At 49.8% G+C, this 22952-nt stretch overlaps 1 protein-coding gene across 5 annotated transcripts in view; it reads right to left on the bottom strand.

The window, feature by feature from the left end:
• The window catches only part of HIRA (histone cell cycle regulator), a 74420-nt gene that overhangs the window by 26306 nt on the left and 25162 nt on the right, over window positions 1-22952 (bottom strand). For all 5 annotated transcript variants that reach the window (XM_060310432.2, XM_030836390.3, XM_030836391.3 and 2 more), the window contains 10 exons: window positions 22690-22785; window positions 21515-21675; window positions 19657-19824; window positions 19059-19172; window positions 17258-17328; window positions 16587-16692; window positions 14534-14749; window positions 13584-13669; window positions 7133-7330; window positions 5325-5486 (listed from right to left, as the gene is read on the bottom strand). In XM_060310432.2, the coding sequence (XP_060166415.1) occupies window positions 5325-5486; window positions 7133-7330; window positions 13584-13669; window positions 14534-14749; window positions 16587-16692; window positions 17258-17328; window positions 19059-19172; window positions 19657-19824; window positions 21515-21675; window positions 22690-22785 (1378 nt within the window). The remainder of the gene's footprint in view (window positions 1-5324; window positions 5487-7132; window positions 7331-13583; window positions 13670-14533; window positions 14750-16586; window positions 16693-17257; window positions 17329-19058; window positions 19173-19656; window positions 19825-21514; window positions 21676-22689; window positions 22786-22952) is intronic.

The following is a 22952-nucleotide window of genomic DNA, read 5'->3' as shown; positions in this document are numbered from 1 at the left end:
GGAGAAAATATCTGTGAATCACATTACCTGAAAAAAGACTTGTATCTAAAATATACAAAGAATTCTTAAAATTCAGCAGTAAGAAATAACCAATTAGGGCTTCCCTGGTGGCACAGTGGTTGAGAATCCACCTGCCAGTTCAGGGAACACGGGTTCGATCCCTGGTCCGGGAGGATGCCACATGCTGTGGAGCAGCTAGGCCCGTGCGCCACAACTACTGAGCCTGTGCTCTGGAGCCCGTGAGCCACAACTACTGAGCCCACGTGCTGCAACTGCTGAAGCCCACGCGCCTGGAGCCCGTGCTCTGCAGCTAAGAGAGGCCACCGCAGTGAGAAGCCCGCGCACTGCAATGAAGAGTGGCCCCCGCTTGCCGCAATTAGAGAAAGCCCACGCGCAGCAATGAAGACCCAACACAGCCAAAATAAATAAATAAAACAAACAAATAAATAAATAAATAAAAAGAAATAACCAATTTAAAAAAATGAACAAAGATCTGAACAGGCACTCACCAAAGATGAGATGGCTGATAAGTGTATGAAAAGATGTTCAGCATCATATGTCATTCAGCAATTGAAAATTAAAACAAGATACCACTAAACACTTATTAGAACGGCTAAAACCCAGAAAATTGATGATACCAAACGCCAACAAGGATGTGGATCAAATGAACACATTCACTGTTGGTGGGACTGCAGTCATTTTGGAAGACAGTCTGGCAGTTTCTTACAAAGCTAAACCTAGTCTTACCATACCAACCAGCAGTTGCACTCCTAGGTATCTGCCCAGTGGAGATGAAAACATATATTCACACAAAAACCTATATGTGAGTACTGACAGCAGTTTTTATACATCATCTATATATAATTGCCAAAAAATGGAAGAAACCATGATGTCCTTCAATGGGGGAATGCTTAAACTGTGGTACATACAAACTATGTGCATCCATAAAATGGGACAAGATCTGTTAATAATAAGAAATAAGCTATCAAACCATGAAAATGCATGGAAGAACCTTAAATGGATATTACTAAGTAAAAGACACCCGTTTGAAAAGGCTAGGTACAGTATGTTTCCAATTATATGACATTCTAGGAAAGGCAAAACTGTAGAGACAGTAAAAATATCAGTGGTTTTCAGGTATTCAGGAAGGACAGAGGGAGGGATAAACAGCTGAAGCAAGAGGGATGTTCAGGAGGTGAACTTACTGTGCCTGATACCAGATCCTCCTCCTGCCTCAGAAGCAGGAAGCTTGGCCCTAAGTGAATACTCACTCACTGCCACTTTCTTATTTTTTTGGGTTTTTGATTCTTTTATTTATTCACTGCCTTTTCAAGGGAGAAGCTGAGAATGGCAAACTTGATGAGCCCTTATTCTATAGTTCCTGCTTGAGCTGTATGTGTGGCTGAAAGGCCTTATGAGATGTGGGTAACACAGCTACTGAGGGACAATCCCTGGTGGCATCGGGCCCAGGCCATGCATCAAGACTTTGCCCTCTAGCAGCCTGATTCAAGGGGTAGCCTCTGCACTTCTCAAAGCAGGGTCTGCACTCCCTGAGAGCTAGGAACTGACAACGATAAGGGCCATGGAGACCTACAAGGTGAACATCTTCCCTCAGTGAACAGAAGGAATTCCTAGCTATGGTGCCCTGTGGTTTCACTAAGGTGGAAATTGTGTTTTATTCTGGCTATTCAGAGCTCACTCCATTTCCAAAACTGAGATTTCAATACTTGCTTAAGCCTATGAAACATCGGCCACTCCCTCTTGACCAATGCCCCACAGCCCGCCCTCTTTGGGGAACTCCTGTTAGGTGCACGCAGACCCTACCCTCTGCCCTCCAGACACTCCTCCTTGGGCTCCACCTCTTCACCTCTGCAGCACCCAGGCCATTTCCTCAGATCAAATGCGCTCCTCAGCTGGGCCTCCTCTGCTGTCAAATATGCCCACTGAGGTTTTTTTTTTTGGACGCGTGGCTTGCAGGATCTTAGTTCCCCGACCAGGTATTGAAACCTGGGCCCCTGGCAGTGAAAGTACTGAGTCCTAACCACTGGACCGCCAGGGAATTCCCTCCGCTGACTCTTCAATTGCAATGATTATTTTTCTTTTCCAAAAGTATTTTCGGGTTCATTTCCAAATCTATCTGGTCTTTTTGATGGTGTATTATTTCTAACTGAGCTATAATTCACATACTATAAAAGTCACCATTTTAAAGTATAGAATTCAGTAGTTTTTAGTATATTCATAAGGCCATCAATCATCACCGCTAAGCCTTGAGCACTTTCATAATCCCCAAAAGAAACTTTGTATCCATCAGCACTCACCCCATCCTGCCCTGGCAGCCACTAATCTACTTTCTGTCTCCATGGATTTGCCTATTCCGGAATTAAATATAAATGGAATCACAGAACATGTGGTCCTTTGTGACTGGCTTCTTTCACTTAGCATAACGTTGTCAAGGTTTTTCCCTGTTGTGGCATGTATAAGCACTCCATTCCTTTTTATTGCCAAATAATATTCTTGATATACTGTATGGATGTACCACATTTTAAAAATCCATTCATCAATTGACGGACATTTGGGATATTTCCACTTTTTTGCTATTATGAATAATACGGATATGAACTTTTTTTTTTGGCTGTATTGGGTCTTCATTGTGGCATGTGGATCTTTCATTGCAGCATGCAGGCTTCTCTCTAGTTGTGGTGTGCAGGCTCAGTATTTGCGGCAAATGGGCTCTCTAGTTGCGGCACTCAGGCTTAGTTGCCCTGCAGCATGTGGGATCTTAGTTGCCCGACAAGGGATCAAACCCATGTCCCCTGCATTGGAAGGTGGATTCTTAACCACTGGACCACCAGGGAAGTCCCCTGATATGAACTTTTGTGTACAAGTTTTTACATGAATACGTTTTCAATTCTCTTGGGTATCTACCTAGGTGTGGGATTGCTGGCTCAGACAGTAACTCTATTTTAACCATTTATGGAAACGCCAGATTGTCCTCTAAATCAGCTGAACCATTTTACAATCCCACCAGAATCTACGAGGGTCCTGATTTCTCCCCATCCTCACTAACACTTCTTATTATCTGACTTTCTGATCACGGATCCTAGTGGGTGCGAAGTGGTAGTTCACTGTAGTTTTGGTTTGCATTTCTCTGACGACTAATGATGTTGAATGTTTTTTTATGTGCTTATGGTTGTTTATCTTCTTTGGAGAAATGTCTATTTAAATCCTTTGTCCATTTAAAAACTGGGTTATTACTCTTTTTACTGTTGAGCTATAAGAGCTCTTCACTCAGATGTGATTTGCAAATATTTTCTCCCATTTAGTAGGTTGTCCTTTCATTCTGCTGACAGTGCTCTTTGAAGCACAAAAGTTTTAAGTTTTGATGATGCCCAATTTTTCTATTTGTTCTTTAGTTGCTTGTGTTTTAGGTGTCACATCTAAGAAACAGTTTTCTAATCCAAGGTCACATCTATGTTTTCTTCTAAGAGTTTTACAGTTTAACTCTTACATTTAGTTCTTCAATCCATTTTGAGTTAATTTTTATACATGGGATAGATTACGAATCTTTCCTCACGTTTTCTTTATCTTTCTTGTCTTTGACCATCTTACGCGTGTTTATTTTACAGCCACCATCTGACAATCTACCATCAGAGGTACAGAGGTCTACACCTTCTGCTCCCGGCACGCGTGGATGATCAGGGTTTCTTCACGGGCTTTGTTCCTTTGGATTCTGAGTCATCTCAGGCAGTGTTTCTTTAATGGGAACACAGTACCCCCTGGGGTCAGGATGGATTTATATTTGCTTTGCCAAGTGCCTCTGGGGTGTTAATTAGACTAGAATCTTCTTTTGTGTCCAGTTCTTGGCTTGGTGATTTCCAGATGACAGAGGTAGTGTTAAAGTGACCTCCAATCCACTTGAGGGCAGGCCTGTGGTGACACAGCCTCAGGGAAAGACTGTTTTCCTAACTCAGAGGGCAGGCTGAGACATTCCAGGCTCTGGCCATGTTCCTATGCTGTCAGTCAGGTTTCTTCTAGTCCCCCTCTCACTGGAGGTACACTTTTTTAAGCAGCTTGACTTCATGCTAGTGTCTTAGGTTCCAATCCCTACGTGGCTCAGGCCTAAGGCCCTGTCTCAAATCTGTGTGGCCATTAAAACTCAAGGTCCTTGTTCACCAGGCCAGTAACCTCCTAACACCCACTGCTCTGGTTGTTTTGTTCACTCTTAGATTTTGGCTCCTAGGGACTTCACTTACTTTCTTGTGAACTAGTCACAACTTTAGGGACATGTTACGTTTCATCCAGCATTTCAGAATGTTTAGCAGCAAGGAGGTTTCAGATCCTCTATACTGATGGGCAGAAAAATTGCTGGGTAAAAAGATCACATGAAACACCTGTATAAAACAGACGTGACCACACTGCAGACCCCACGCCAAAGTCACCGCTGACCTGAAGGGACAGCTGTCCCATGCTGGCTTCTGGGGCCTATTCTCCAAGGACGAATCCCACTCAGACAAGCAGTTTCGAGAACATGGGTGAAGCCCCGGGGACAGTACAGTGTGGCTTTAGCTCGAAGACACCGTCCACGGCAAGGACAGGTCTCATCCCAGATGCTCCCTCCACTGGGCACCTTCTGGCCATGTGGTTCCTGCAAGAGGCTCTGGCCCACGTCCCTGATGTGGCTAATGGTAACGCTGAGCCCAATCACCTTGCAGTGGGTCACAGCTCCAGGTTGGCACTCAAGGCCCTGGCCCGTGTGGAGGAAGGTGGCCCGGCCCCCCCTCAGACTCTCCCAGCCTTCGACTTGCTGGACCAGGCAGTGAGCTCCGTGCCACAGCAGGCTCGGCAGGAGGCCCTCCCAGGAGGCAGAGAAGCTCTGTGTCAATAGCAGAGGCTGAAACACTCAGTGTGGCTCCTCAGGAGAACTCCTGCCCCTCCCATGACTGCTGCCTGTACTCAGGAAGGTGCAGAGGACATGCTGCAGGGGCTCAGAAGCCCGTTGGACCTCACAGAGGCCTCCCCTCCATCACTTTAATTTCAGCTCCCGACCTTCTGGTCAGTGTCTGAGCAGAAGGCCAGGACCAGAGCCTCCCACCCTCTGACCATCTCAGCACAGCCTCTGCACCCACCAGCCCTCGTGCCTCTGCCCTTTGGTCCCCCACCCCCACCCCATGGCTCCGTGAGGCAGCCACACCTTTCTCCTCAGAGTGGTGGCTCCTGAATACAGAGGGACAGGAGTCTGCACCCTCATAGGAAGGCGGACATGGCACGGCTGGCCCAAGTCTGTACCCTCCCCATCTCTGGGGCCCCACACAGCCACCACCTACCTTTCCATAGCTGTCGGGGTCAAACCGGCCAAGGCAGGAGCCCCCGGCGTGGCTTTGGAGCGCTCCGTGAATCGGGAGTCGAACGCTTTCATAGGTTCGATCTTGGACGGGGTTGTGAGGATGGAGGGGGACGGTGCAGCAGGAGCAGAGGCCGCATTCACGCTGGGGGTGGGGTGGAGACGGAAGGCCACATCAGCACAACCCACTGAGGATCCGGGAGTCCGGGATTTGTGGGGCTTGGAGCCAAGTGAATGGGGCACAAATATCAAACTTCCATAAATAATTTCAAGACGTAATCGACTATTGCCAACTTTCTTTAATACCTTCACATATTAAAGTTCTGGGAGTTTGGCTTTCTGAGAAGACTGTGAGCAAATGCACTCACACCCGTACCACTTTAGTGTTCTCAGAGCTTCTGGGGGTAGCACGAGGCCTCAACAGTGGTTCCTACAACCCCCTTTTCCTCACCATAGAGCTCTGTCTCCACAACCTGAATACAGCAGCTCAACCCAAACCGCTCTGACCACCAGCTCTGACCACGGTCTCACAGGGACAATCACACACCCTTTATGCTCTCCTCCAAGTGCTCCCTGTGTCTCTGACTCCACAGAGGAAAGGGAGCTCAGGCTGGAGCTTGCCAGCTCCGTTGTCCCAGCACATCCCACACGCTGGGTCAAAGCCATGGGGCCTCCTCTGCCCACATCCGGGCTAACTGCCCTCCCCACCGCTGGACCCCAGGCCAGATGCCCGCAGGCACCTATATGACCCTCCCCTCCTCTCCTGGGACCTGCACGGCCAACTGTTGAACATTTTGCAAACCTGGCGTTCTGTCCTTCCCCAGACACCCTTCCTCCCAATGCTCTGCTTCCTGACTGGTCTTGCTGCTCCATACCCTTCTCTTCCCTCAAGGGAGAGGGGATACTCGAAGCCTGGTGCATGCCTCCACAGCCATGACACCAGAGGCAGGAGTTGTGATAATGCACGGCTCTGTCCCTGGTGATGGAGGGTCACGTTGACAGTGTCAGTTGTGTGCCAGTGCAGCAGCTAAATTTGGGCCCCACTGCTGGTCGTTTCCTAAGGTGCAAGTCCCAGCGCCTGTGTGTCCACTCCAGGGAGAAGCCAGCCTTCCTCCCCTCGCCCACCACTCTTCAGGCTCCAGGCCTCTGCTCTCGCTGTTGCCCCTACTCCCCAGCCCCGTCCCCTGGCTCAGCCTAATTGAGAAGCCTTCCTGAGACCTGCCTGCCAAGGCCCTCAGAGGATCAGCCCTGCACTCCTGTGGCTACCTCTTCCCCTACCAGCCTAGATCCTCCCCGGAGACGAGGACCCACCAATCAACCCCTGCAGACGTCGGGCCTGGCACAGCTTGTCACTCAGAGCAGGCGCTGGGCAAATGGCTCTTGGCTCTTAGTCACGCTCCTCTGGTCCTTTCAGACTTCTAGTTTGGTTTCCACGTGATGGCCAGTGAAGACAATGGGCTCCCCGAGCAAATGTATTCTGAGTGTAAGGGGAGTCTGTGCCGTGGCACATGAGCAGGCCGGCCGAAGGTGGGCTGGCCCCGTGACAGGTGACGTGTCACGGGCCAGTTGCCATCCTTAGTATTCCCATCCTGGGACTGCATCTTCCCGCAGGACATGAAGTCCTCAGGGCCCTAATCATCAGACTCTCCTGATCAAGGCTCCCTTCTGAGCAGGCCCTCACCTGAAACCAAGCACCTGCCTCTTTTCTTTACTGAAGAGGCCACGAAGTGTCCCTGGAACTGTCCAAACCGCACTTGCCCAGGTACAGGACCAAGCTTGGCACCTACTCACCTGTCCTTACTGACAGAATCACCCGCAGGCCTGGTGCCGGTCGCCGCCACAGGCTCTGTGGAAGGCTTCGAGGTGCCGAAGGGGACGGGGGTGCTGGAGTCCAGCGGCAGCAGCTGCGGGCTGCTGTGAGAGGTAAGCATGGTGCCTGCCAGGGAACCCGAGAGCGGGATGCTGTTGAAGAAGGCCGTGGAGAAGTCCCTGTTGTCGAGAAGGAGAAAAGTCAGCCTTGGACGTCAAGCACCATGTTGAGTACTTACACATCCTAAGCAAATTTTTTTCTGGGTCCAATGGCGATGTATTTTCACGGCAGAATTTCTATGTAAGTTACAGAAAAGTAAAAAGGAAATTAAAATCACTCCATACACGACATTTAATTAGATCTAAGATGAACTGGTACTTTATATACCACTAAGAAAGAAAAAAACTGTGACTGATTATAACTGTCAGGTGTCACTGATAAGATGCACTCTGATCTCAAGAGGTGTTACCATGTGCAAATGTGTCTTGGGGCTGGGGAAACACAGTGCACAGAGTGGGCCTCCCTTTCATTATGGGCAGCGTGGACGTGCCATGGTTTACCCAACCAGCCTCTCGTGAGGAACAGCTGGACGGTTTCCCAGTGTTTCTGTAACAAACACTGCAGTGTGCCGGCTGAGGGCCCTGGGTATCATGGCTCAGCCATGCACAGGCTCTGAGGCCTTGGGCACCTCAGCCACCATGTCTGCAAAAGAGATGACAGGACCCTCCCCACAAGGCCGCTGTCTGGACTAACGTACTTCCTGTAGCGCATGACACGGGGCACACACAGAGACGCCTGCTGTTGTAACTGTCATCCCACTTGTTTCATACGTTACGTGGGATAAATTCCTAGAAGGAACTGCAGCAGCAAATGGAATGTTCATCGATGATTTTGGATAAATAGTTCTCAAGGGCCCTGCTTTGACGTTCACCTCACAAGCCGTGCATGGGTACCTATTTCCCCAAACCCTCATCAACGGTTTTATCAACTTTTTTTTCTTTTTGCGGTACGCGGGCCTCTCACTGTTGTGGCCTCTCCTGTTGCGGAGCACAGGCTCCAGACGCGCAGGCTCAGCAGCCATGGCTCACGGGCCTAGCTGTTCCGTGGCATGTGGGATCTTCCCGGACCGGGGCACGAACCTGTGTCCCCTGCATCAGCAGGAGGACTCTCAACCACTGCGCCACCAGGGAAGCCCTTTACCAACTTCTTGATACCTGATAATCTGAGAGATGAAAAATAGTATCTTACTACAATTTTAATTTGCCATTATTTTGATGCAAGGTTGAAATTTTTTCATCTAGAAACATCTGATTTCCCTTTTTTGGGAGCTGTTTGTTCATATCTGTCATCCATGGTTCTATTTGGTTATTGGTCTTTATTATTGATTGTAAGACCTATTTACATATTCAAAAATTCCTATATGGACAGGAAATATTTTCCCCAGGATGTTGTGTTTTGAAGACTTTTTTTACCTCTGAGATTATGAAAGTATTCTTCTATGGAATATTCTAAAATTTTAAATAATAAAAAAGTTAAACATTAAAAAAATCTCTGAGATGTTCAGAATGTTCTCTGAAAAATTTCTGAGCTGTGCAAAATTTTAATGCGTGAGATAGGGCTCCAAATGTTTTTTTAAATTTATTTTATTGAAGTATAGTTGATTTACAATGTTGTGTTAATTTCTGCTGTACAGCAAGGTGATTCAGTTACACACACACACACACACACACACACACAATTCTCTTCCATTACGGTTTATCATAGGATTCTGAATACAGTTCCCTGTGCTACACAGTAGGACCTTGTTGTTTATCCATCCTATATATAATAGTTTGCATCTGCTAATCCCAAACTCCCAATCCATCCCTCCCCCACCACCTACCCGCTGGCAACCACAAGTCCGCTCTCTATTTCTGTGCATCTATTTCTGTTTTGTAGATAGGTTCATTTGTGTCATATTTTAGATTCCACATATAAGTGATATCATATGGTATTTGCCTTTCTCTTTCTGACTTACTTTACTTAGTACGACCATCGCTAGGTTCATCCGTGTACCTGCAAATGACATTATTTCATTCTTTTTTATGGCTGAGTAATATTCCATTGTATATAAACCACATCCTCATTACCCATTCATCTGTCGATGGACATTTAGGTTGTTTCCATGTCTCAGCTACTGTGAATAGTGTGCTATGAACATTGGGGTGCATATATCTTTTTGAATTATTGCTTTCTCCAGATATATACCCAGGAGTGGATTGGTGGATCACATGGCAACTCTACTTTAGTTTTTTGAAGAACCTCCATACTATTCTCCATAGTGGCTGCACCAATTTACATTCCCATTAGCAGTGTAGGAGGGTTCACTTTTCTCCCTTTCCAGCATTTGTTACTTGTAGACTTTTTAATCTTGGCCATCCTGACCAGTGCGAGGTGGTTCTTCACTGTAGTTTTGATTTGCATTTCTCTAATAATTGGTGTTGAGCATCCTTTCATGTCTCTGTTGGCCATCTGTATGTTTTCTTTGGAGAAATGTCTGTTTAGGTCTTCTGCCCATTTTTCGATTGGGTTTTTTTTTTTGTTGTTGTTGTTGTGGCCTCTCCCGTTGCGGAGCACAGGCTCTGGATGCACAGGCTCAGCGGCCATGGCTTACGGGCCCAGCCGCCCTGCGGCATGTGGGATCTGCCCGGACCGGGGTATGAACCCATGTCCCCTGCACTGGCAGGTGGACTCTCAACCACTGTGCCACCAGGGAAGCCCACGATTGGGTTTTTTTTTTATTATTGAGTTGTATAAGCTGTTTCTGTATTTTTGAAATTAAGCCCTTGTCGGTTGCATCATTTGCAAATATTTTCTCCCAGTTTGTAGGCTGTCTTTTCATTTTGTTCCTGATTTCCTTTGCTGTACAAAAGCTTGTAAGTTTGATTAGGTTCCGTTTATCTATTTTTGTTTTTCTTTTTAAAAATAAATTTATTATTTTTTTTGGCTGTGTTGGGTCTTCGTTGCCGTGTGCGGGCTTTCTCTAGTTGCAGTGAGTGGGGGTTGCTCTTCGTTGTGGTGCGTGGGCTTCTCTTGTTGCGGAGCACGGGTTCTACGTGCGCAGGCTTCAGTAGTTGTGGCACATGGGCTCAGTAGTTGTCGCTTGCAGGCTCTAGAGCTCAGGCCCAGTAGTTGTGGCACATGGGTTTAGTTGCTCTGCGGCATGTGGGATCTTCCTGGGCCAGGGCTCAAACCCGTGTCCCTTGCATTGGCAGGCAGATTCTTAACCACTGCACCACCAGGGAAGCCCTTGTTTTTATTTCTATTGCCTTCAGAGACTGACTGAAGAAAACATTGGTACGATTTATCTCAGAGAATTTTTGCCTATGTTCTCTTCTAGGAGTTTATGGTGTCATGTTTTATATTTAAGTCTTTAAGCCATTTTGAGTTATTTTTGTATATGGTGTGAGGCAGTGTTCTAATTTCATTGATTTACATGCGGCTGTGTAGCTTTCTCAACACCACTTGCTGAAGAAACTGTCTTTTCTCCATTGAATATTCTTGTAGGGCTTCAATTTTGTTTCTAGAGAATATCACTTCCTCACTTCATTTATTGAATTAGGTAATGATTCATCACAGATGCAAAATATTACCTTTAAAGTTCTCATAAATATTTGAGTCTATTTCTGAGTTTTCTATTGTATTCCACTGTTCTATTCATGTGTCAGTACCTCACTATTTTAATTATTATAGCTTGTAAGATTTAATTTCTAGTGGGGCTAGTCTTTCCTGATTAATCTTTTCCAGAAATATTTTAGCTACTCCTATGTACTTTTTCACAGAACTTCAGAATCAGTTTGTCTGATGCTGAAAACTCATATGGTTATTTGTATTGGCTCATGTTACATTTATAGGCTGAGGGAGATTTGTCATCTTTATGATACCGAGACATCCTATCTAATAAATGGTATGCATTTCTGTGAATTTTCTTTTAGGTATCTCAGTAGACTTTAAAATTTTTTCTTCATAAAGATCTCCATTTCTTGTTACATTCTAGGTACTACATTTGTGAAAGTGATTTCTTCCTTTGCATCTTCTAAAGGTAATTGGTGCTAATTGATCTTGCTATGTTGCACCCAGTCATCTCACTGTCTTCTTTTACTGTCTATGGTGGTTTTTCCAGTTGATTCTCTTTCAGATTATACCATCTTTGACTAATGACACATTTACCACCTCCTTTCTAATTTCTTCTTTCTCTTAACTAACCATAGGAGCTGGGATCTCTAGAACAATGTTAAATTACAGTCACAGGTGTAGACATGTGTTCAATTCTTAAATTTAATTTGAAGTAAGATAGTTTAACAAGTTTAACAAACATCTATCTGTTCCCATTTAACTGAGTTTTAAATAACAATGATGTTGGGTTTAATAAAAATGCCTCTTAAGCACCTACAGAGATGATCATATAATTTATTTATTTTGATCTACTGACATGTAGGAGTAAATCAAGTTTCCCCAAATCATTTGAAGCATCTCGCTTTCCTGAAATAAATTTTACTTGTTTATAGTGTATTAGCATTTTAACACATTGTAACATTCTGTTTGTGATGATTTTATTTAGGATTTTGCATTGACATTTGGATATAAGATTGATCAGAAATTTACTATATCTTTGTCACATTTTGATTATGAAATTTCAATATTGTGTTCATTAAAAAAAAAGATTTTGCAAGCTTTCCTTCTTTTTCAAAGCACTAGAATATTTTCAATAGTATTAGAATGAGCTGTTCTTTAAGTTTGTTAGAATCTTCCTGTCAAGCCGTCTTACTCTGGTGGCCTTTGATAGGTTAACTGTTTGAGAGTGTCCTCTATTTCTTCTATAATAATTCATCTGTACAGATTTTCTTCAATTTTCGTAATTTTTTTCCCCCAAATAATTTACTTTCAAATTTATTTGCAGAGTTCAGCAAAGATGTCTTTCACCCTTTTGATTTATTCTTCATCTTTGATTATTTCCCATTTATGTCTATTTTAAATATGTGCAACTTCTCTTTTCTTTCTTGATTAGATAAGCTAATAATTACCTCTTCCATTGCTACTTGTTTTGACATGGGAATCAAGAGGAAAAAAAGAATCAAGTTCTAGTGCCAGAAATATGTGCCCCATGGCAGAAAGCTGGCTCAAGGCCAGGCAGGAAGTCATCTACCACCTCTGCCTCCTCACCAGGTGAGGCCTGGAAGGATCCACACAACAAAAGTGCCACCACCACTTCTACCACCTCTACAAGCCTCATTCTCATAAGCTCTGAAATGTTCAAGCACTGTCACATACTTGGTTTCACTTGGGCCTGATAAAGGTGGGCAGGTGGCATTCTCTGCATAGGTTCATAATGGGAAAAAGGTTTGATCAAGGGAAAACCACTCTATGGGAGGAGTCTGGAAGTTGATTTTGGCTCTACCTGGTCAGGTCACTTCCCTCCAGGTCCTCGGCACTTGCACACCTGACATGAGGAGGCCATCAGCACATCACGTGACTGAAGGTCTCTGCAGACTTCAGGGAAGATTTGGAACAGCTCATGGAGGAACTAGTGGGAAATGCAGAGGACTACTGTGTGTGGTGCCCTGAGTAGACAGGCTGAAAAGAGTGAGTCATCTTGATGTTTGGCCTATTCCTCTCACATGGGGCCTTATCATCCTTTGAATCAACATACCTCACTTTGGAGAGAATGACCAATACAAAAGCAAGCCTGATGACAGATGCCAAGACAAGGACAAATCCAGCTGAATCCACTGTCCCTCTCTGCTCCATCAGGGAAATCTACCCCCCACCCAGCAAGTCCACTTCTGGGAAGTGTCCTGAGGGAACAGTCACAGGTGTGCTCAGAGATTCATTTACAGTCACAAAACACTGTACAAACTACACGTCCACAGTTAAGGGGCTGGTTAAGTAAATCATGCTGCGTTCACAGGTGGGGCACCTGGACCGTCAGCAAACCAATGCTTCAGAGGAGTTATTAAAATGGATGCAAGGTCAAGATACAGGAACAAACAGGAGATACGGACACCAAAACGTTAACAGTGATCGTATCTTTGTGCTTTTACTGTTTTCCACAATGTGTACATATTCCTTTCTTAATCAGAAAGAGAAGGCTATAAAAGTGGAAAGAGAAACAGAAAAAAAAAAAATCAGTCTGACTTTTCTCTCCCTGGTATCTTCAACAAAGCAGGGCCAGCCTCCCCACCTGCCTGCACCACCATCAGGTGTGCACAGGGCTCTGCAGTAGCGCAAGGCTTTGAGGATGCTGGGAAGCTGGAATCAACTCACTTCCAGACTCTGTGGGTGAGGCTGGCCCAAGAGCCTGTGAAGTCCTGGTTATGATAGTGCTACCTGGCAAAAGGAGAGAGGAAGACCTCCCAGAGAAGGCCACAGAAAGCTTGGTGAGTGAACGAGTACCCGGTGTCCAGCTGTGCTATGCAGAGAGGCGTGATTCTCCTCCGACCATCTGCCGTCCGAGTCTCAACTTGTTTCTTTAAAAGATTCTGGCAAAGTAGAGAGACATAAAGGAATGGAAACATTTCTGAATCTCCAAATACCAACAAATAAGACTCCTAATGAAATGTATTCTAACTCCTCTGTGGCCTTTCAGATACAACTAAACTAAGCCACTCATCAAAGAATAAGCGTTTTTATCAGGGTGTGTGCTCGACAGTAAGGCATTAAGGACAGACGCTCCCAGGTGAACCAGCTCCAACATCTTCCTTTCTATCTCCAATTCCCACCTGGCCAGGTTCCCGGAGCCGTGAGCACATGCCCGGCCAGCCACACGCACCCAGCAGCCATGGGGCTAAACAAGGGAGCTAACAGATGAGACCCCTGTCTCTATGCCACAATTTCAAACTTTCTTTCAATGAAGGCTCACAACCCAGGGTTTGTCACACACTGTGTCTGAACCACCTGGGGAGTGTGACACCCTGCACAAGCTCCCGGAGAGGGTTTTAGCTCCCAACATCTGTCCTGTTCCCTTCCCATCTCCACCCCGACCCCCCAGGGAAACATGGGCTTCCAGAGGAAGAAGGGGGAGTCAACAGACGTCTCTTGAGGGCAGAGCCTGAAACCCACTGTTCTCAGTATCTAGAATCTCCTAGAAAGGCTAGAGGTGAGGTTTGAAGTTCCCCCAAAGGATGCTCTCCTCTGGATCTCCTTGGGGCGGGGCCTTTGATAAGGTGCCCTGGGCCCCGCTGCTGCCACACGCAGACAAGGGCAATCAGGCCGAGTGGCCCCCTGCTGGCTCCCAGCTCCCTGCCCATGTCTGTGCACTGTCTAGACGGCCTCTTGCCCTCCTGGCCTTGTGCCGCCCCTGGGCACGTGCCTGTGTCCTCAGTGTCGCTGGGCCCAGCCCTCACCTTCCTGATGTCCTCCAGACTCTCCCCGTTGACGACACCAGCAACCGAGGTAGCGGAGCCTGTCTCTCTGGCCGCAGAGCCCTTCTGGTCCAGCTGCTGCTGCTGCTGCCTCCGCTGGTACTTGAGCATCTCGGGGTTCTCGATGACGGCGGTGGAGAGCTGGGTCTCGGTCATGATGGCCAAACTCTTGCCGTAGGTGGACTGATGGATGCGGCTCTAGAGAAGGCAGAGAGAGGGAAGTGCAACAAACTGGCCAGGACACTGCCCACCAGTGGGCAAGCTGCGTGCTGGCCCCCGGCTCAGAGCGAGAGACCCCTGGGCAGGGTCCCGGAGCCCTGGACGCTGGCTCTCTTGAAACCTCCCACCCTGTTTGCCTGTTTAGATGACTCAGGAGAGGCCTTGTACCCTCCCTTGATGTTTACAGCCTTCAGGGATGAAAGTAGATGCGTAACCCTCAGGAAAACACCTACAGCAGGTCTGGTGCAGAACAAACAGCAACAAACATTTGCTGAACTGAAATTACGCATTCAAATTGCTAATGTAAGGCTATTAAATCACTCCAAGGACCCCAAACGCTTCTTGGGAATCAGACACTGAAACCCAGAGCTGCTTTCACTGCTCCAGCTGCAGCCATCAGCCCCACGTGGCTGGAGGTCGCCATGGGGGCCGCTAACAGAGCCCCTGAGAGCAAGGAAAGGCCTGGCACGCAGGCCTAGGGGAACCCTTCTCTGCCCGCATTGCCCCCAACACGTCCTGACCCTTCCGAGCAGGGCCAGTCCCACCTTCCCTGGTCTCGGCAGCCCTGTGCCACAAGCCAGGCTGTGTGAGGGCAGGGACGGTGGCCCCAGCACACTGGAGTGGCCAGTGTGACAAGGAGCAGACTTTCACATGGTGTGCTAATGACCAAAGCAGAGGTCAGTAGGACACCTGCCTCACAGGAAGGATGCTGGGCGGGCAGCTTTGGGGCCCACTCCGTAGGACCTGGAGTGCCTGCCTGTGGCCAAAACTCCCTCCCCGGCACCCCTGGAATCTCAAGGCAGGATTCGGAGTTCGGCCCTACTGTTCCTCAAATGCAGGGGCCCTGCCTGCATCCAAGATGGGTTACGACTCTCTAAGGAGAGGGGAGGTCACCTGACGACAGTGACCGGTGGAGGGAAGAGCTGGGGCTGCGGACACACTTGTCCCCCCACTGACAAGTGACCGTGGGTGCCAGGCCAGTCCACTGTGGTGAGCGAGGCCGACTCTGAAGCCCAAGGGGTAACATCGTAGTGGGGGTCCCCACAGAAGCCTAAGAGGGGTCTCCCAGCAGCAATGGCACCCTGAGGGGAGAGCTGCCGCCTGCCCTGGGCTCTCGGAGCCTCTTGCCCCCACATACTGGTGTGGGCCCACTTGCGGGAAGGCAGGCTCCTAGTCAGAGGCAGGGAAAGTAGTGCCTGTCACCAAGTCCCCGAGGATGAGCACTGGCCACCCTGTCCTGGGCAGAGCATGGCAGAGAGGAGGCCTGGCCCCAAGGCTGCGGATGGGCTCATGCTTCCACTCTCAGACCTCAGGGTCACATGCTATTCTCCTCAGTGAAACAGGACCAGTCCTGCCTGGAGGGGTTTTGTGTAATTTAAGTGAAGAAACGTGGCCCTGGTTCTGGCACACAGTAAGTGCTAGGAAAGGACTGCTAACATTGTTGTAACTGCTGACCCAAGGCCAGTACGTTAGCGAAGGACAATGGAGAAGGGACGTGAGCAGCCCTGGCAGCCACTCCCACTCTCCCAGCGTGAACACCTCCCAGGGTGGCTATCAGCTCAAGAGGAGATGCCCGGGTTTACTCAATTCTATTTTCCGCAAGATGTTACGGAAAAACCCAAAGGAATTTTTTGGCCAACCCAATAGAATGGATTTCTGACATGAATAGAGGTTCATTTTAAATTAAATCTCTCTTGTAGAGAAGACAAGGATTATAATATACAAGAGGCAAAGGACTAGGAATGCTTCAGGAAACAATGTGTCTGTGTAGGTCACAGGAGGAGGTCCCTCAGAGCCACCGTGGCCGTGCTCCTACCTTCTCTTCCTCGCTCAGGGGGTCTCCGAGCTCGTCCTGGGAGAAATCCAGGAACGCCACAGAGCCGTCCATGGAGCACACCAGGATGCCCAGCCCGTTCAGAGTCCTGGAAAAGATGGCTATCAGCAGCCAGGCACAAGCCCTGCGGTGCTCGCCCGCCACGGAGTGGCCCAGGGGAGGCAGAGTCTGGGGAGAGGCCCCCACGCGCTCATGGGGAGGCGGAGGTTGGGGCGACAGTCCCATTCTACAGAGCTCTGGGCCCTTTAGTTCTCAGCACATGTACAGAGTATCTCTCACCCTGTGCTTTGTAAGAGTTTCATGTTCATTTATCTCATTTTTGAAAGCATTAAAAAACAACTGCGGGGGAGTGCACATTTAAATGAGGTCGCTGAGAAGCATGAAACAAGCGGCTTCCACAGCCGCACTACTCTGATTCACGCAGCGACAGAGCCAAGTGCAACCAGGATCATGCACTCTCCTTCCCAGACGAACACCAGTCTGTCTCAGCAGGGGTTTCCAGTAGGGCCAGGAGCACAGCACCCTGGGGTCTGTCCTGGCTGCGACACCTGGGATCCTGGCTGCCCAACCCTAATCACACCCAGGAGGCCTTGAGCTCCAACATGTGGCTCCTCCTTTCCTAGACCATGCCTCGAATCGAGAATCCATCTTACCAGGAAATGTCCATGATGGATTTGTCAAACAGCTCATGGATGACAACCAAAGGCCGTTTTAGACATGTGAGCTGAAAGGAAAGGGCGGCAAAGGTTAATGAATGAATGAGGCCCTCTGTGTCCACTCTGCTCAGCTGCCGCCACCAGATCCAGAAGGCTTGGTCTGAGCTGTGCTGACACGTAGGGTGTCTTCAGCTCTACTCAGACGGCCACCACCGAGACTCTGGAACCCACGCCCGCCAAAGACACGTGTGCCAGCATGGGGTCTGCCCCTTCGGGCCTGGCAGGGCAGACAGCTGTATACACACAAGACCAGCAATGGAGGAGGGGGTTCTAGAAGGCCTACTGAACAGGGATGCGATGCCAAGGCCTGGGCAGGGAATGCAGCAGCAAAGGCAGGTCCCAGGACAGGAAAACAGCCTCAGAGAGAACCTAGCACCCCTTCTCAAGGCTCACGTTCAGGTGCATACACATATCCAAGGCTCCATGTGACTAGTGCCACACACCACACAGGTTCATGCTGCCCTGACCCAGGCCCCAGGGTAGCCACTATTAACACTCTTCCTCTCTTCCGTCTTGGACAAATATTTTATTCTTTAAAGTAAGGCACATGGTTGCCTGCTTTTTCATTTAATGCAGAATGAGTGTGTCATCAACATCCTGTGAAAACCTGTGTCTGGGGACCGTACCCGCCGCCTTCCCCACGTGCATGTGGGTCATCTGGTCCCCTCACGTGGCCGAGCACATGTCCACACTCCCACAGCAGCAGCAGGCATAGCTCTCACACACAGGCCCTGCCTGTCCTGCCCACTGGTCCTGGGCCCTTGGGTGGCGGGCTGGGGTGGGAACACGCCTTGAGGGCAGGAGGCGCTAAGACAGACCTAGTCCTGAGGATGGGACTGGAATCTGAGCACCTGGAACCCATGAGAACCTTGCCCCATCCTAGTTCCACTCCCCAAAGAGAACCAGCCTGGCCTTCCTTCCACAGACATGCCTACAGACCCCCCAGAAACCTGGGACCTCTGTCAACACCTGACCCGTCAGTGATGTTTTGGTCAAAGTACCAGGGATGGAGCCCAGGCCCAGGGGAGCCCAGGAAGAATGCGCCTGAACCACCTAGGACGCACGAGGTCCAGGGTCTGAAATGGGGTCACAGGATTGCTCTGTGAGAAGCAACTGTCCTAAATGCAGCCAAAGGATAACCTCCAAATCTAAAACTTCAAATCCACTCTGCTTATGGGGAAATCAATGATAAGGAATAAACTGTTGTTAACGCAACACACACAAAGCTCAACCACTTTACGCCAAGTGAAAAGAACACAAGATGCAAAAATGTAAACACTGCACGACTCCATTCATATAAAGTCCAGAAACAGGCAAAGCTCATCCATGTGACAGACATCCTTAGTGCTGCTGCCCTGGCTGAGGGGGCGCTGGGGGCAGGGTCCTGACAGGGAAGGGGCAGGGAGCGTTCCAGGGCAATAGTTACACGGAAGTAAACACGTCTGACGACAGATGTACTGAGCTGTGTACTTCAGGTAGATCCACTATGGAGATTCTATATCTACACAAAGTTCTTTTAAAGGAAAGCCAACACAATATGCCAACCGTGGCCCTGACTACTGAAGGTATGATCTGGGTCTGGACACAAGAGCTGCTCTGGCTGGGTGGCAGGGTGGCCTCTCCTGGCCAGGCCCAGGTTCAGGGCAGAAACACTCACTGAGCACCACCAGAAGTGGGGGGTCTCTCCTCTTTCAGGCACCCCCTCCCCGCAGAGCAGCGAGCTCACAGTAGGGCTCACCCAGACAGAGAGCGAGCGGTCCTTGCTGCCGACAGCACAGCAGCAGTACGGGCAACTGGGCTTCGCAGAGCTCCCGTTCTTCTGCTTCTTCTTGAAGATTTTTGGGTTGAATTTCTAAAACCAAGTAACAAGGGTTAATTAGTAATTAATCAAGCATCAAGCACGCACCCTACGCCAAATATGAGACATACCAGGATCCCAGCCTAGCAGGTGTCCCCCAGCCCCGGGCACCGGCACGCGTCATTGCGCTTTCACAGCTACCCAGCAGGCCTTGTGCTGAGGATGACACGTGTCCTAATCAAAGTCTGGTTCTGGTGACATTCATCACATTAAATAAAATATTAATTTCATATTCATCACGTCCACTTGCCAATAAAGCACATGGGTATGTATTCTATTTTGTATAACTAGTTTAAAATATTGAAACATTAAGTATTTAAAATGAAACAAGAACCTAACAACGTGTGCTGAATCTCAAAGGCCACCATCTCAGTCCAACACATGACCCAGGACGGGGGAGCACGGCACTGCCCAGGTTCTGAGGGTCCCACTTAGGGCGGCGCTGATGGCCGGCCAACCTGAGGCCAAGTGGACTCACCACGACAGTCACAGCTTTCCGGTGCCCGACAAAATCCATGTTGGTCTTCCAGCCCTCCCGTTCGATGATCTGGGCGGTGGGGCCGGAATTGTTCATGGCGTGGGCAGACACCAGGTAGTGCCCGTCAGGGGACCAGCTGAGCCGCAACACGTGGGTCGTCCCTCCACACTGCAAGAAACGTCTGTGCTCGAAAGGAGCCCAAGGCCAACTCTGTGACCAAAATTGGCCCCAGAAATCAAACTGAGCTCTGATGTACAAATTCACGATGGTGGAGCACGCCCAAGCTGCTGGCTACAGGGCCAGCTTGACTCCAGTCTCTCTGGGTGAGCTAACAGCGGGGCCGTCAGGAGACCGGTAGGGGCGCCATTCTACCCTCCCCCACTGCACGGCGGCACAGGCTGAGGGGATGGCTGGACGGCCACCTCTTTCCACTGTCAACCCTATCTGGGCCAAATCTATCTGACCACAGACCCCTTCTCCTTCCTACCCAGCACTGGGGAACCCCACAGGAGGTTTGCAGACCACGTGTTGCTGCGGAGAAAGAGCACTGCTGACCCTAGGAAGCCTCTCTCTCACAAGCCTCTCTCTACACTGCAGACAGTGACCACCAGGCCCCACCTGCTCTCTGAATCCTGTCTCCTCGCCCAAAGCCTGGTGACGCCACCACCCAAGGAGAAGAGGTTTGTAAAGTCCATAGAAACCATAAATGGCACAAGAGAAAGGCACTGTTCCCCTGACCCAGGCAGAGGCAGGGCACCTCTTCACACCATGCCTCCTGCAAAGTGAGATGACATTGGCTAAAAGCCAGCCCCTGAAGGTCAAGGTCAGTCCAGGGCAGTCCGAAAGGCTTAGGGGTTAAGATCCAGGCTGCGCAGGCCTTGGGGAAGGCAGGACAGGGCAGGGCCCGAGCGCAGCATGGGGACACACCTGCCTCCACTGCCAGCCAGGTCCAAGCCAAGGCAGGACAGCCCCCGCAGAGGCTGAAGAGTGCTGCCAGCTCCTGCAGGATTCCAAACATTCCTGTCCTGCCCTTCCCCCGCCCCGCAGCTGCCCCAGGAGCCCAGTGGCTCTCCACAAAGCCTGCAGCCCATGTCCTCTCACACTAGGTGGCTGCCAAGGAGGGCAGAACTAAGTGAGGTAAGGACCAGGCTCATGGATCCAGTTCAGGAACTTCTGTGGGTTGGGGGACAGCTGAACATGTGATACCCACTTTTCTCCACAGCCAGCCCTGACCAGTGGGCAGGTGTCTATTCTTCCTGCAAAACTTCGTACTCAGGTCCCTTCCTCCAAGAAGCCCTCTCTGACGTGACCACCACCTACCCCCAGCCATTTCTGCCCACTCTGGATAACTCCATCTCAATCCACGTTCATTTCCTGTTCTCAGGACAGCCGTACACACAGGAGGCACTCAAGAAATGTCCACTGAATAGTGGCGACCTTGAGCTCTGGTCCCACGTGAAATCAGAACTCAAATGAGGGAAGAGATGGTAAAATACTACACAAGCCAGTGCAGTCCAAGCTCCAGATGTTTTGCAAACTGGACTGTTAACGCCTTCCACAGGAGCCGGCTGGCCTGCAGAGCGAAGGTCAGCAAGCACGGCCCAGCGCCCTCAGGAAGACACAAGAGCCTCCTCCACCCTCTACGTCCCCCACACCCCAAGGGGCAGTGTGCTGTAAACTCTTCAGCTTTAACACCTACAAGCCTTTTCACTACAAAGGTGGATGTTTAATAGCTTCTGAGAAGTGAATGATTTTCATCACCTGACTCTGGGCTCCCCGACCACGTCTGGACCCCAGGCAGCCCCTGCTCCGTGTGGGAGGCAGGGGGCGGGGGTGGGGGACCTGCCGGGCCTCTTACCTCATCGAAAGGCTTGGTGATGCTGGTCTCTAACTGCCAGTCCAGCGTCCTCCACACCTTCAGGCTGCGGTCGTCGGCTTGAGAGGCAATGTATTTACCAACAGGGTCCCAAGTCAGGCCCTTCACCAGGCCAGAATGGCCTCTCAGAGTAGCTAGGATTTCTGTGAGGACAAATAAGTGAGGTTGGAAAGGCATTACCAAGGGGAAAACAGTGACTCTGTCTAGAAACGGGCCACGGGTCGGCCGGCCAACAGAAGGGGCTTCAGGAGTTGCCCTGGCCAGCCCCACCCCTGGGCACAAGCAGAAGAGTCTGTTCTCACCCAAGAGGTGGGCACCACCCATTTCCCTCCAGCCAAGCTGACACGTATGGGTTGAGGCTGCACATGCCCTCAGAGGGGCAGGCAGCCAGGGCCAGAGCTGAAAGGCGCCGCGTCACCTTGCCGGCAGCCGCAGCCCTGCCCATGATTTCTTTTCCAGACAGGAGCCCGTGCCCATCCGAGCCCTCCTGATGTGACCCTCCTTGGGGGACCGGGCCTGCGCTGAGTGAGTCCTCTGCTCGTCATCACTGAGGACAAAGGGGAGGGAGCTTGGACCCCAGAGAGCTGTAAGCTGAATGACACCCCAGCCACGGTGGCTGGGCCGAGTCCCCAGACACGGTGGAAGCTTATGAAGAGAGCAAGTGACCGGGACCCGAGCCTATGAGAAGAACACGCTCCTGTCACCAGGCAGGGACTAGAAGCATCTCACTGGCTGCAAACCGCAGTGCCATCCCAGGCTCTGCCATCGGTAGGGACTTCAAACACGTTAACAGAAAAACTGATCTGCAAAACTGGATCTATTAGCCTGCTCATGCTCGAGGGCATCACAGAGGAGACGGCTACTGGGCTGAGGCCAGAGCCCAGAGTGGGAGGGCGCACCCTCAAGGGCAGCTGGCTGGGCTCCCAGTGCCAGGGGTCCATCCGCACAGCCTGCAGCAGGGACACCCATGCCGGCACTTGGTTACTATTATTTTTCTTTAATGTAAACTTCTCTTTAAACCTTAAATGTGATTGATAAAGAAGACCTGAGTTACTGACAAGACAGGCCGGCTGCCACCAGCCGAGGAGACCCAGCCCACCCGTTCCAGACACCGCCGGGCAGTCCCACGGAAAGGCCGCCCGGGCACAGGTGCGGACCTGGGAACTTCACTGCGTTCCAGATGACCACGGTGTTGTCCACACTGCACGAGGCCAGCCAGGCGTCATGGGGGGACCACGCTACGTCCATCACATCTGGAAGACAATGGCCAATGGTGAGTCTCTTACCTGGTGGTGGATATGGACACGGCGCAGCTCCACCCTGCCAGCTGGCCAGTCAGCAGCCCCCTGGCATTCTCACACCTGAGGAGACTTGACCTGAGACCATCATAACTAGACTTTTCCAAACCAACCTGAAGAAC

The sequence above is a fragment of the Globicephala melas genome, chromosome 13, assembly GCF_963455315.2.
Source record: "Globicephala melas chromosome 13, mGloMel1.2, whole genome shotgun sequence".
In the NCBI taxonomy this organism is placed as follows: Eukaryota; Metazoa; Chordata; class Mammalia; order Artiodactyla; family Delphinidae; genus Globicephala; species Globicephala melas.
The sequence above is the reverse complement of the archived record's forward strand: the minus strand, read 5'-3'. Positions and strand labels throughout refer to the sequence as shown.